Source organism: Mauremys mutica, chromosome 5, assembly GCF_020497125.1.
Source record: "Mauremys mutica isolate MM-2020 ecotype Southern chromosome 5, ASM2049712v1, whole genome shotgun sequence".
Taxonomy (NCBI): Eukaryota; Metazoa; Chordata; order Testudines; family Geoemydidae; genus Mauremys; species Mauremys mutica.
In genome coordinates this window covers 114031836-114047513 of record NC_059076.1, presented here as the reverse complement: position 1 = coordinate 114047513, position 15678 = coordinate 114031836, and the positions used below count along the sequence as shown (strand labels likewise).

Sequence of the window (15678 nt, the reverse complement as noted above, 5' to 3'; positions counted from 1 at the left end):
TAAAAATATAGAGACAAGGTGGGTGATATTAGATCAACTTCTGCTGGTGAAAGAGACAAGCTTTCAAACCGTTTTAAAGATGTGAGTGTCATGCACCTTCCCCGACCAGCCCACATTGGTGTCGGTGAAGCGTCCCTAGTATCTACCAATGCTTGTGGCCTTTTCTGTTGATGTACTCTGGCGCCAAAACAGGGATATGCGTGCCATCTATCACTCCGCTACAGTTCAGCAACTGTGCTTCTACAAATCCAGCCATTATGTCCTGCACATTGCTGAGGGTCACAATCCTGCATAGCAGGAGGTGGTTAATGACCCTGCAAACTTGCATCACAATGACCCCCACAGTGGATTTTCTGACTCAAAATTGATTCCTGGCTGACTGGTAGCAATCTAGTGTTGCAAGTTTCCACAGTGTGATCTCCACTCACGTCTCCACTGTCAGTGCAGTTCTCATTTTGGTGTCCCTGCACTCAAGGGCTGGGGCAAGCTCAGCACACAGATCCAGGAGTGTGGCCTTGCGTATCCAAAAGTTCTGCAGCTACTGCTCATCGTCCCAAACCTGCATTACAATGTGATCCTGCCAGTCAGTGCTTGTTTCTCAGGCCCAGAAGAGGTGCTCCCTCTGCAGCTGCTCCATGAATGCCATCAACAACCTTGATTTGGTTCTCGCTATGTCCCACAGCGATCTCTTCTCCAAGGAATCATCATGTTCCCCACTGATCCAGTTCTTCTTGTGGCTCTGCAAATATTCCAGGATTGTGTGCTCTGTGCTTACAACGTTCATGACACTAGTGCAGAACTGTGCAGGCTCCATGCTTCTGTCAGAGATGGTGGACAATGAGGAGGGTCACACAGGTGTGTGGGATTTTGAAAAAAAAAAAAAGGTGTGAAAATTATGGGATACAGATAACATATGATGGAGACAATTTCAAACTGGAAACCCCATGCTCCCAGTCACCCCACGCAACTCAATTCAGCCCTGGATGTACACAGGATGATGGCTAGTTGCACAGTGGGATCTCTCTCTATAGTGCACTGCACTCTGCACTGACACCAGAACTCCTGGTGAGTGCATGCGCTGCCGACACAAGGAGCACGTATGCATGCGCACAAGTGATGTACTAACTGCAGTGTAGACATGGCCTATATAGATAAGAGAAACAAAGGGATGGGGCAAAGGGATATAGCAACCAAACAAGTGAACTATGTGGTGGTTGGTAAATGCAATTTTCGTGCCATAAATTGTTTCATTGATTTCTTTTTATTTTACTTTTGCAGTTTGGGGTGAGGTTTTATTGGGAGGGGAGTAGCTAAATAGAGAGAAAGTAGGGACAAGAGGAAGGAAGAAATGGTGCATGGAAGGCTGGTGAAGTGAGGCTGACATGGAGAGACCATGAGGGAAGGGGCAGGAGTGAGTTGAAAGGAACAGGGGAAGGAAAGAAGTTGGGCACTGATGATACACCCCCATCCCTGCTGCAGCTGCTCCTCCTGGCTGAGTTTCTGGATGAGGCCTGGCCTCCCTGTGGTTTCTCTCTTTCTTGAACTCACATGGTGGGGGGCATCTATCACACGACCTTGGTGTCCCTAGAGCAGGGCTCTCCCTTGCAGAGTTCTGGGTCCGGGATGCTGGAGGGGAGGAGTAACTCTGGTTGGGTCTCAGCTCCTTGCTTCCTTATGGCTGTAGCTGTAACAGTTGCTTGTTTCTGTTCCTACCAGCTGAGTTTCTGGGTGGCCCCTCCCAGCAGTTTTGTTATCAGGAAATAGATAATATGAAAATGCACCACTCTATTCTTGTGTTTCAGTTGTTTGACCTTGGCCAATAATTTACCTTTGTTTCGGTTTTGTTTAGAAAAGGGGCGGGGAATACTGAGGTATCCACAAGTTATTCTAGTATCCATGAGCCTTACAAGAAAAACCACAATTAACCCCTCTTCATTTTTTTTGTCCCACTCCCACTTCTGTGCTTCCTTCCATGCTTTCCCTGCCCATGAAATACTTCTCCCTGCTTGCTGATTCCAAACCACTATCCTCTCCTTATTCAGTTCCCGCCTAAAATTCCCTTCTGCCAGAGCACTCCCTTCAAGAAGTGGTGAGTATGTGTGGATTAAATCAAAAGCAGAATCATCACATTCTTAAACAGAGAATCCCTTTGACTTAAGTGATACCTTTATCACCCCCTGCCACAACCCCCTTTTGTTATCCTTACTCATGTATCACATTTAAGATTAGACTGTAAACTCTTGGCCCCAGGAGTCTTATCAATTGTTTTTGAAAAGCACCTAGCACAATGCTAGGTACTGCAGAATTAAACAAGGGAGTTTTCTGAGAGACTTCTCCAGGTGGAGGAGGAGTCAGGAGAGTCTACGTGATCCTTGGAGTGAGGCTCTCTGTTTGTTGTAGCTGTGCGGTCCCAGGACACTAGAGAGACGCAGTGGGTGAGTTAATATCTTTTATTGGGCCAACTTCTTTTGGTGAGAGAAACGAGGTTTTGAGGTACACGTTATTGTATGGTATAATGTTTTACCCCACTCACCTTGTCTCTTCACTTTGTTTGTTGTGTGCTGGCTTTCTTGCTGGGTGCCTGCTTGACTGAAGAGTGTAGTGTGGTCTGTTTTGGGGGCGGTGTGCTGAGCCAAGTGGTTGGCTGGGCTGAGTTTACAATATCCAGGCTCTCCCTTGATCCATAACCCTCAACAAGGAGGCCAGACTAACTCTGGGAGAACAGGTGTTTAAAAATCCAGCTCCTAAGTGACCAGCAGCAGCAAACAGGGGAGTTTAGAGAGGAAGGTCATTCCTTCCAGGTCCAGTTCTTGAGCATAGGGAGCCCCATGACAGAGTGGGAGAGCACTCGACTGAGTGAGCTACCAAGGTTAGGAGAGTTTGGCTGCACTGAGGGTTCAGTGGCAGGGGGGAAAGGTGGCTGAGGGACTATAACCTAACTACTGGAAGGGCACCAGAAAAGTCCCTACAAAAGAAACGAAGGAGGGGGAGAGAGAGAAAGACAGAAAGAAAATCCCACCCTCTCACAAAAATACCGCAAAACAACACCAACAAAGCCTGCAAGAGTACAAATAATGCAGGCAGAGTCTAGCATCAGAGTGGAGCTATCTACTTTGTTGCACTGAATGTAGCATGTATGATTACCTGATTTGTGGACAGGCAGAGAATGTGTGCATATGGTGCAAGCAGCTTGTGGATCTCAGACACAGTGCAGGCTCTTGAGGCCAGAGTGGCTGAACTGGAGGAGCTAAGGAAGACAGAGGTACATGGAGGAGACTTTCAGGGACACAATAGAGTGGTCCCACCCCCAGTTTGACAGTCTCTGTGCTGTTAAGGAGAATGACAATCTTGCAGAAGGAGAACATCAAGCTGGAGCAGAGGGAAACAGTCCCATAGTTGGGACCCTCCTTCCAGATTATGTCATGGTATCCAGGGCTGGCTCCAGGCCCCAGCACGCCAAGTGCGTGCTTGGGGCGGCATGCCGCGGGAGGCGCTCCGCCGGTCGGCGGGAGGGCGGCAGGTGGCTCCAGTGGACCTCCCGCAGGCATGCCTGCAGAGGGTCCGCTGGTCCACAGCTCTGGTGGACCTCCCGCAGGCGTGCCTGCAGAGGGTCCGCTGGTCCTGCGGCTCCAGTGGAGCCGCGTGACCGGCAACCACCACAGCGCCCCCCGCGGAGTGCCACCGTGCTTGGGGTGGCGAAATTGCTAGAGCCACCTCTGATGGTATCCTCTTGCCCTGAAGATGTCCCCGTTCCCACAAGGGGTTCCAGTTATTATGAAGTGACAGATAATAGTAATGGGGGATCTGATTATTAGAAAGATAGATAGTTGGGTTTGTAATGACCAGGAGAACCCACGTGGTAGATTGCCAGACGAGTGCAAAGGTGGCAGATCTCATGAGACATCTAGACAGACGTATGTGCACTGCTAAAGGAGCCAGGGATTGTGATACATGTAGGTACCAATGACATAGGAAAAGGTATGAGAGATGCCAAATTTAGGCTGCTAGGTAAGAAATGAAAGTCCAGGAGCTCCATGGTAGCATTTTCCTAAATGGTCCCAGTTCCACATGCAGGACCAGAAAGAGAGTCAGAATTACAGGGTCTCAATGCATGGATGAGACGATGGTACAGGAAGGAGGGTTTTAGGTTTTATTAGGAACTGGGGAACCTTTTGGGAAAGGAAGAGCCTATACAGGAAGGATGGGCTCCACCTAAACCAATATGGAACCAGATTGCTGGCATGTAAAATTAAAAAGGTTGTGGAGGAGTTTTTAAACTAAGGGCTGGGGAAAAGCTGACAGGTGTGGAAGAGCACATGGTTCAGGTGAACACATCTCTTAGGGATGAATTAAAGGGGAAACTCTACATCCTAGCAAAGAGAATAGGAAAGAATTTGGTAAAGTACAGGTAGGAGTTAATGAGGAATAATCAAACGTCAAAGAGTCCCATTTAAATATAAACACATGAAGGCAAACAATTGAATATTGGCAAAATGTACAAATCATGCTAGATGTCTAAAAACTAAGATGGGTGAACCAGAGTGCCTACCATCAAATGAAGATATTGATATACAAGGCATTACAGAAACTTAGTGGAAAGAAGATAATCAATGGGACATGGTAATACCAGGTTACAAAATATATAGTAATGGCAGAGTAGGTCATATGGTCGGGGAGTGACACTATCCATGAAAGAAAGCAGAGTCAAAGTAAAAATCTTAAATAAATCAAACTGTGCCATAGAATCTCTATAGATAAAAATTCCATGCTTGAACAATAGAGTGTAGCAGTAGGAACATACTACCGACCACCTGACCAGGATGTTGACAATGATTGTGACATGCTCAGGGAGATTAGAGAGGCTACAAAAGCAGAAAGCCCAATAATAATGGGGGATTTCAACTATCCTCATTTTGACTGGGTACATGTCACCTTGGGAATGGATGTAGAGATACAATTTCTAGACACCATAAAGAACTGCTTCTTGGAGTAGATTGTCCTGGAACCCACAAGGGGAGAGGCAATTCTTGATTTAGTCCGAAATGGCGTACATCACCACAAGAGGTGTATATAGCTGAACCACTTGGTAATAGTGACCATGATGTAATTAAATTTACTATCTTTGTAGGGGAAAATGCCAAAGAAACCATCACAGTAGCATTTCACTTCAAAAAGGGGAACTACACAAAATGAGGAAGCTAGTTAAGTGGAAATTAAAAGGAATAGTCACAGGAGTAAAATGCCTGTAAGCTGCATGGAGACTGTTTAAAAAAGCCCATAATAGAGGTTCAAGCTAAATGTGTACCCTATCAAACTGTCCTCCAGTGGCTCAAGAACATGGGTATCAACCGCATGTTAGGAAACAGACCACAAACCCCAAATTGGCTGGGAGTTCTATCATTCAATTTCACTAGCCAATTATTAAATGTAAACTCCTCAGGCACTATAACATCTTTAACATGGAGTCACAGACAGTCCCCTGGGGTACTCCAATCTGTCTTGCCACCCAGGTAATCTTGCCTTTGTCCAGCAAAAGATCACAGCAATATTCAGTAAAAGCAGCAAAGAATCCTGTCGCACCTTATAGACTAACAGATGTTTTGGAGCATGAGTTTTCGTGGGTGAATACCCACTTCGTCGGATGCATCCACTTGCATCCGACGAAGTGGGTATTCACCCACGAAAACTCATGCTCCAAAACGTCTGTTAGTCTATAAGGTGCGACAGGATTCTTTGCTGCTTTTACAGATCCAGAGTAACATGGCTACCCCTCTGATACTTGACAGCAATATTCAGGTTACTCCTAGTCCCAAAAAACCAGTCACTTACCCCAGGTCAGTTGCACCTTAGATCTTATATTAAAAGATAATGCTTGTAGCCAATCATATAAAACAAAACAGAACAAAACAAAAACAACACTATCTAAAGATGTATTATATAGGAAAAGGAAACAAGGGAGTTATTGACAAGGTTAACACAGGTGGACATATATACACAAATGAATTCCAATCTAAGTTTCAAAAAAGAAATATAAGCTTCTATGATAAGTTTCTATGACTAAAACCTAATGTGGATAGCGTATGTTGGTGGGAGAGCTTCTCCCGCCAACATAGCTACTACCACTAGCAGGAGCTAAAGTAATTAAGCCAATGGGAGAGCTCTCTCACATCAGCTTAGAGTGGCTACACAGAGAGCTTATAGCAGTGGAGCTGCACCACTAAATTCTCTCATGTAGCCATAGCCTTCTAATACAAACCATTAAATATTACCTTACAACAGCAACAAAGAATCATGTGGCATCTTATAGACTAACAGATGTATTGGAGCATAAGCTTTCGTGGGTGAATACCCACTTTGTCAGACGCATGTAATGGAAATTTCTAGAGGCAGGTATAAATATGCAGGCAGTCCCTACGTAAAAGGATAAATGGACACAAGTCAGATATTAGGAATGGCAATATACAAAAACCTGTAGAACACTTCAACCTTCCTGGCCACACAAAAGCAGATGTAAAGGTAGCCATCCTACAGCAAAAAAAAAAAAAAAAAACTTCAGGACCAGACTTCAAAGAGAGAAGAAGTGGGTATTCACCCACGAAAGCTCATGCTGCAAAACGTCTGTTAGTCTATAAGGTGCCACAGGATTCTTTGCTGCTTCTACAGAACCAGACTAACACGGCTACCCCTCTGATGCTGAGCTTCAGTTCATTTGCAAATTTGACACCATCAGCTCAGGATTAAACAAAGACTGTGAATGGCTAGCCAACTACAAAAGCAGTTTCTCTTCCCTTGGTGTTCACACCTCAACCGCTAGAAGAGGGCTTCATCCTCCCTGATTGAGCTAACCTTTGTTATCTCCAGACTAATTCTTGCCTGCATATTTATACCTGCCTCTGGAAATTAGAGTGCTATAAAATGTAAGTAGACATTACCCTAACAGAAGTTGATCCAACAAAAGATATTACCTCAGCCACCTTGTCTCTCTAATATCCCGGGACCGACATGGCTGCAACTAAACTGCATACATAAATAATTATGAGTTAATCAATAGTTAATTACTAATATAAATGGCAATAAAATGCAATCACATTTTAGTGTAATTTAAAAAAAATAATCTTGCATTGATGATTTTGAAATTTTTTTAGCCTTTGAATAAGAAACCAGTTTCAATCTCAGAGAATAGTTTGCACCCTATCAGCTTTTATAGCATAGCCATAGCATTTCACAATTAACTGGGTTCTGCTTAGAAGTGGTTTACAATCAGTTCAAAGTTATATGCAGAGAAGGTGGGGGGAGGGAGAGAAAGAAAATGTGCTTTTCAGATATATTTTTCTCACTATGGAAAACATTTTGCCTTTGGTTAAAAATTGTCTGCAGGATATAAAAATCAAGTGCTCATGCTTACATTCGCAAGAGTAAGGGGACACAAATTAAAATTGAGGAAATGATTTTCCAAAATTAAATAGACAGACAGACAGTGTGGACCATTTTTGCACAATTGTTACTTGCTCTGTCTGTAGACAAACTTCTATTCTCTGCGAGCTTTACCCAAGTAAGGACTTCAGCATTTGGCACTCTACAATTAACTTGTGGAATTCACTGAGGCAAAATAGCTTAAAAAGATTCAGAGAGGATTAAACACTGAAGAGCAACAAAAGTATCTTCAGTCACTTTGTAGTAGCTTGAATAAAAGTTACAAGACTGGCAAATCCTCCCGCTTCAAGTCACAAAATCTCCACTTCTTTTTTGCCCAGTCTGCCCGCAGTATTGGTGTATGGTGGGGAGCAGGAGGGGGTTGTAGAGAGGGGATGGGTGGGAGACGGCCTTGCTCTGAAACATCAGGGTCAGGCTACTATCAGAGGTGGGTCTTTCACACTAAGTGACCCATTAATTTATTTAGGCAAGGAAACTCCAGTGACACTATGCTATCTTTGCTACATCCTTTAATGTCACAGATGCTGCTAATAAGATTGCAAATGTGCATAAACCATCCCACTGGTTTGTGTAAGTTTTGTGTTCCAGTCGGAATCAATACTGCTGTTCCGTTTTCTGTGTGGTGTTTCAGCCCGGCAACTGGCAAGCAGGAGGTCACTGTTAGCTTCCACGTCAGTCAGCGTGTGAAGGCAGAGGGGGAGGGGGGAAGTGCCGTAGGGCACATTAAAAAGCTACTTTTCTGTCGTGACCGGGAGAGCAGTTGCTGCTGCTGTTCACAAACTTAATCTACGATGCCCTTGCAAAACAGGTCCTCCAAGACTCGGCAGCGTACCATCCTTTTAGTGGTCATCATGGTCCTGATAGTGACAATTGTTGCTGTGCTGGCTGCTGTGCTGTTGGCAAATGGAACGAAAGAGACTAGCATGCAGCTGCTACAGTGGAAAGGCACAGGGACCACTAAAAATCTGCAAGAAGTCATCCTCGGGAGGTGTTATAACTACATCACAACAGTGAACCCTGAGCTGAGGTGAGTAATAATTATGGTCATGCATAATATGGTGTAATGGCAAAGAGCTAACTACTAACTCAACTGATGAGTCCGATGAAGCGGGGTTTAGCCCACGAAAGTTTATGCCCAAATAAATTTGTTAGTTTCTAAGGTGCCACAAGGACTCCTTGTTGTTTCAATTGAAACAATATCCTGTGTTATCAGCTGAATAGGGAAAACAGAGGAATTAGACTGATTACAAGTATTTTGGAGCAAAACATATAAAGTCAAATTTAAAATTGGCCACATCCTGTTAAATATTTTTGGGAGAGGATTGAGGGTGGGCAAAAGGACACAGCACATGAGAGTGTGAAACAACAGTAATTTGGGGCCAAATTCTGCCCACACATATAAATGTGCAACTCCTTCAAAAATCTCATAGAACTAAACTCTGGGCCAGAGTCTAGTAAGTTTTAATGTGTGGATGTGACAGCAGTGAAGTTTAACTGCAATCTGTGAAGAACTATGCAGCACATAACATTTAACCCATAGAACCAAATATGTGAGTGAATGGGAAAGAATGCAGGAGGCTGGGAAGTCATTTTTAAGAAAGAAAAAAGCAACTGAATAGAAATCTTTCTTGGAATGAGAAGAACATTGAGAAATTCCTTTAAAAATATGCAAAACAGATATTGTGATAATATGGGTCAGAGAATTTGCCTAAGTTCCCTGTAAGCACATGGGGCTTTCAGGCTTGTGTAAAAAGATTGATTGCAACTGGTCATATGATTAGTGCTGGGGATACTCTGCAAAATATTCCATATGTATGTATTTAGAATCATAGATTATTAGGGACCTCAGAAGATCATCTAATTCAACCTGCTGCTCAAAGCAGGACCAATCCCCAAATGGCCCCCTCAAGGATTGAACTCACAACCCTGGGTTTAGCAGGCCAATGTGCAAACCACTGAGCTATCCTTCCCCCCGTGTGTGGTTGGTGTTGTACATTATACAGAGGATGAAAATTCCTACCCTAAGGAGCTCAGGATTTGAATGAAGGGAAAGGTTACTTAAAGCATGTTGGAGAGAGAGGGCATTTCAAGTGTAAAGGCTTGCACTGAAGATATAGAAGTGGCATTTAGAGAAGCAGCTGAGAAGAGCTCTTGCAGCAGAAGGGGAAAACACGAAAGGAGGATAGGAAAGCAGAGAGTGTAGGCCAGGACAGAGCTGTGCAGAGTCTTGAAGGGGAGGAGGTCTCAACTTCTCTTCCTCCTTGCAGACAGAGGTTGAAAATCCAGGGATTCCTTGTTGGAGAGGGAGTCTGGCAAGGGAAGCATCATCCTGCCTTTTCCCAGGCCCTGCAAAATACCACCCCCCTGGAATTCAACATGGATTGGGCACTGTATTGTGCCAGGGAGCTCGGCTGAGACAGGACAGCCACTCTACACAGTACAGTTCCACCCCTACACTCACAGAGTCAACATTTTCCTGCTGAAGTGCTGTCATGTTTAACTTATGTGCCTGCCCCCACTCCATAATGGCAATGACATAATTTAAACCTAGCAAAATATCAACGGGTTTCCTGCTAGATTGCAGCAATCAACAAATCTTGCCTTCTGCTATCCATTGCTGAGACTATTGTATAAACAAACAATCTAAAATCTGCAGTATTTGAAGGGAAAAAGCCTTCATGATAAAAAGCCTTGACCCCAATCTTGTGATAATTTAAGCATAAGTTTAATTTTAAGCATGTGAGTAGTATCACTGAAGTCAATGGATCTAATCAGATGTGTAAAATTAAGCCAGTACACAAGTGTTTGCAGGAACAGGACATCCTAGTTTAAAAAAAAAAAAAAGTTTCCTTGCCAATATTACTAAAAATGCATTAAATTATTAAACTGAAATAACTTTTAAAGCTTAACAGTCTTTTCAATAGGTATATTATTTACTTACTTGTTAATAAGGGCACTGAAAGTGTATAGTCAGGGCATGTCTGCACTGGCAGAGTTAACAGTGCTCTCTGAGTGGCGCTGTGTGTGTTAACGCTGTGAGGCCATGTTTACACTGGCAAGTTTCTGCGCAGCAAAGCAGCTTTCTGCGCTGTAACTCCTGAGGTGTACACACTGCCATGCCACTTAGTGCGCAGAAACTGCACAGTTGGAGTGCTGTAAAAAACCCCACCCCAACGAGAGGTGTAAAGCTTTTTGTGCTAGTGCTACAGCACCGCAGTGCCAGTGTAGACACCCTGGTCGATTGCAGTGCTGTGATTGGCCTCCAGGAGGTGTCCCACAGTGCCTGTTCTCACCTCTCTGGTCATCGGTTTGAACTCTACTGCCGTGCCCTCAGGTGACCAACCATCATCCCCACCCCATAAATTCCTTTGGAATTCTGAAAGTCCCCTTCTTGTTTACTTGGTGATGTGTGCAGTGGTCTCAGCGCATCTTCCCAGGTGGCCATGCCTGCTCCATGCACCAGGAGATCCCCTGCTTGGAGCAATGTTGCTGGACCTCACTGGCATTTGGGGAGAGAAGGCTGTGCAGTCCCAGCTGCACTGCAGACATAGGAAGTATACTACCTACAGACAGATTTCATGGTGCATGATAGAAAGGTGCCATGAACGGGACACATTGCATTGTAGGTTGAAAGTGAAGGAGCTGCGGAATGCCTACCACAAGGTGCGGGAGGCAAACCACCACTCCGGTGCTGTGCCCATGAGCTGCCAGTTCTACAAAAAAGCTGGATGCGATACTCAGCGGTGACCCCCACCTCCACTGCGAAGACCACTGTGGATACTTCAGTGGCTCATGTGCCAGTCGACTGAACCAGGAGGAGGAAATCTTGAACTAGGATGTGAAGGGGGACCCAGAGGCAGAGGATGCCTCGGAGGTCAGAGATGCATGCAGACAGGAGGAGGCTAGCCAGTCACAGCTGTCAGATGCTGGTGAAGCGCAAACAGGAGAGGGGGCCCCCGGGAAGTGGATCTGATTTTGGGAATTGCTGAAGCGAGTTGTTGGGGGCAGGAGGGTTGCAGAAAGCAGGCTTGTCTCCCACTGCATGTCTAGTCTGAGTGACGGAACAGGCTGTTCATTGACTCCCTCACTTTCCGGGAATCTCCCTCAGATCTCCAGGAAATTCTAGTGGAGATGCTGGGCAATCTGCTGCCACAGGTTCTTCGGCAGAGCTGCTTTGTTTCTTGCCCCATTAACGGTAACTTTACTGCGCCACTCTGCCATCACGAGGAGGTAAGGGGACCATTGCTGCACACAGGTGAGCCGCATAGGGGCCAGGGCCAGGGTGGAAGCCGCAGTCTTGGAGAAGATCCTCCCTTGATTCCCTGCTCATCCTCAGCAGCAAGATATCTTCCATAATGATCACATCCTGTGGAAAGTGTGGGGACAGGAATGATTTTCAGGCCCGCCTTACAGCGTTGGCTCTCCCCAAGAGCCACGTGCCCAGTGTACAGCAGGATCCGGTCCAGTAAGAGTGATTTACCTGCCCCTGTGGCTACTCAACATTTTAGGGTCTTGTGGCTCATGTGTATGCCAACAGCATTAAGGGGTACATAGGGTCTCCCAGGATCACAATGGGCATTTTGACTTCCCCTATGGTGATCTTCTGGTCTGGGAAAAGAGTCCCTGCTTGCAGCTTCCTGAACAGGCCAGTGTTCCAAAAGATGCATGTGTCGTGCACCTTTCCGGGCCACCCTGCGTTAATGTCTGTGAAATGCCCACGGTGATCTACAAGTGCCTAGAGAGCCATTCAGAAATATCCCTTGCGATTAATGTACTCAGTGGCTAGGTGGTCTGGTGCCAGAATTGGAATGTGCATGCCATCTATCGCCTCTCCACAGTTAGGAAAGCCTATTTGTGCAAAGCCAGCCACAATGTCATGCATGTTGCCCAGAGTCATGGTCTATCGGAGCAGGATGCGATTAATAGCCCGGCACATTTCCGTCAACATGAGTCCAACGGTTGACTTTCCCATTCCGAACTGGTTAGCGACCGATTGATAGCAGTTTGGAGTAGCCAGCTTCCACAGTGAAATCGCCATGTGCTTCTCCAATGGCAGGGCAATTCTCATTCTTGTGTTCTTGCACTGCAAGGCTGGGTGAGCTCATCCGAAAGTTCTGCAGCCAAAGCTCATCATCCCAGATGTGCATGATGATGTGATCTCACCACTCAGTGCTTGTTTCCCCAAGCGCAAGAGCAGCGTTCCACTATGAATGCCACAAGCAATCTCGTGTTGTAGCTACTACACGTGGCGAGATCAATGTTGCACTGTTCTTGCCTTTGTAGTTTAGGGAATGTAGCCTATAGGACTAACCATGTATATATTTCTCATAGTTTAAGTATTTGGTTTATTGTAATAGGTTTATAAATTTTATATTGAAGTAAGTTTGGCTGTAATGCAACAGACCTACAGGCCATATCATGTACGTTAAGCTAAGGCAAAGTTAGCATATCTATATTAAGACCTTTTACTCAGAAAGCAAAGTTGACGTATATCTTGTTACTTAAATAAGTACCCACGTCTATGTCTATGACCTTTTATCTAGACTGAAAGACAATGGAGAATGGCATAGGGAGTTTTTCAGTGTTGTACCCACAGACTTAACAAGTACACCACAAGAGACTGATGTGCGTACATACCTGTCACAATATGCACATACATACTAGCCTATGGGGTAAGCGTACCCTAACATTTTGTGGGTGAGGAATGAAATTTGGGCTTAGGAGGAAGGATTTCTGACACTATGCCCTATAAAAGAGGTAACCCACCTCGAGAGAGTACTCCATCTCCATTCTCACTTACTCCGCTCTATCATTCTCATTTACAGTCTATTTCTACTCTCTCTTATCTATTTACGATGACTACTAGTATTAGTAGGCTATACGTGTTCTTCTTAAACTTAAAGTTTCAAGGGAACTAAGCTAAGCTAGGTTTTCCTAAGTTTTATTCTTATTTTTGTTTATTAGGTTTTGATTTTGAGTTTAAGTTAGTCAAGTAAACCCTAATTTAGTTTTGATAGCTCTTAGCATTAGATTTCTTCTAAGCACGGCATCCCTTACTCAAGAATTGAGAAACCTGAACTGCAAGGCTGCTCCTGTGTCTCTTACCACCAGGTTGTCAAGGAAGGGTGTGAGTATACTAACCAAAGCTTTGTTGCATATATTAGCATATGTATCTTTTGAATAGCAGTAATGCAATTGTAACTTTGTAACTCTGGGTATTTTACCATTTATTTACCATTATTGATTTTAATAAACAGTCTTTAAGGCTCTATCTGTCTCATTGTGAGCTTCCAGTCATACCCCCGAGGGTCCTTTGTAAATTCTGTGGAGCCTGACTTCAGACAAGAACTTTTATCTTCTGATCAAACAGATTGGCGAGCCTAAGACCCATACTAATTAATATTAATAATTAAATTAATAAATTAAATTACCATATTATCCAAATTAATATTATCAGTACACCCTAAATCAGGCTACAGGAATAACTCTACTGCCACTCATGACGTGTTAGTCAGAGTGAGCAGCATACTGGTCAACAGTTCGGGATCCATTCCTGCAGCCCAAAGAGGCAGGGTGTGCAATACACAAATGGTTGAAAGATGGCGCCAAATGTGGACGAAAGCGGTGGGATGCGAAGCAATGCATCATGGGGCACTGGTACAGGACCCAGGATGCCCCACGACCCCCTCCACCTTCCCACAAGTCTTAGTGGCAAAAGAGAAAGAGGTGCTCTGTGGGATAGCTGCCCAGAGTGCACTGCTCCAAATATCACTACAAGTGCCACAAGTGTGAATACACTATAAACAAACAAAAGTGAAACTTCAGCTGCCTGCACAATAGCAAGTTTCTAGTCACTTACAGGTTCTCAAGTACTAGACCAGGTGTGGGCAAACTTTTTGGCCCAAGGGCCATATCTGGGAATAGAAATTGTATGGTGTGCCATGAATGCTCACAAAATTGCGGTTGGGATGTGGGAGGGAGTGAGGGCTCTTTTTGGGGATGCGGGCTCCAGGGTGGGGCCAGAAATGGGGAGTTCATGGTGCGGGAGGGGCTCTGGTCTGGGGCTGGGGAATGAGGTGTGTGTGGGGTGTGAGGGCTCTGAGGTGGGGCTGGGGATGAGGAGTTTGGGATATAGGAGGGTGCTCAGGACTGGGATCAAGGGTGTTGGAGTGTGGGAGGGGGATCAGGGCTGGGGCAGAGGGTTGGGGCATGGGGAGAGGCTCAGGGGTACAGGCTCCAGGTGGCGCTTACCTCAAGTGGCTTCCGGAAGCAGCGGCATGTCCCTTCTCTGGCTCCTACTCGGAGGCGTGGCCAGGTGCCTCTGCATGCTGCACCATCTGCAGGCACCACCCTTGCAGCTCCCATTGGCTGCAGTTCCTGACCAATGGGAGCTGTAGGGGTGGTGCTTGGGGCAGGGACAGTGTGCAGAGCAGTGTCCCCTGGCTGCCTCTATGTGTAGGAGCCAGAGTGGGGCCATGCTGTGGCTGCCGGGAGCTGCGAGGAGCAGCCCCGACCCTGCTGCCTGGCTGGAGTGGGACGAGCCCCAAACCCCGCTCTCCATTGGGAGCTTGAGGACTGGATTAAAATGGTTGTTGGGCCAAATCCAGCCCATGGGCCACAGGTTGCCCACCCCTGCACTAGACCAAGGCTGTAACACTTGGCTAGGAATTATTTGTTTAAATTAAAAAAAAAACAATTAAACATGTTAAGTTATGCTGACTGGTCCTAGGTTTTCAAAAAGATTTTTTAAAACAAAACCTAAAGTATTGTTTGAATGTGGACCTGATAATAGTTATTTAAGGAGGACAAACTTATTTATTCTTAACATAGAAAAGTGCGTTTTCTACTAAAACAAGAAAAAACCCTTAAACAACATTTTAAAACAATGTGAACAGGACATTTCCATTGAAATACTGACATTATTGGAAGGAAGGGGGAAGGCGGGACTATATTAACTTGCCTACATCTGTAATATTCATGCAGAGGATGGCTAAGAGTATTAGCTATATGTTCTTAGCTCTGATCTTGGATTCCTCTTTCCTGATCCTACTTGACAGTGTAATTTTTGATACAAGTGAACACTGAGCCACCCTGATCACAAAGCCAGTGCCTCATGGACACACTGTAGAATCATACTTCAACAAACATTGTTCTTTCATGTCTAATGAAGGTTTTACAGCTCTCCCTCTATTATGGAGCACCCAAAAGATCTCGAGGAGCTTCTCCAGCAATCTTGTTAACACC

At 45.1% G+C, this 15678-nt stretch overlaps 1 protein-coding gene across 1 annotated transcript in view; it reads left to right on the top strand.

Annotated features, from left to right (window-relative positions):
- The first annotated feature begins 8143 nt into the window (after nucleotides 1–8143).
- The window catches only part of LOC123372005 (ADP-ribosyl cyclase/cyclic ADP-ribose hydrolase 1-like), a 42953-nt gene continuing 35418 nt past the window's right edge, over nucleotides 8144–15678 (top strand). The window contains exon 1 of the mRNA XM_045019929.1: nucleotides 8144–8461. Coding sequence (XP_044875864.1) covers nucleotides 8226–8461 — 236 coding nt within the window. The 5' untranslated portion in view covers nucleotides 8144–8225. The remainder of the gene's footprint in view (nucleotides 8462–15678) is intronic.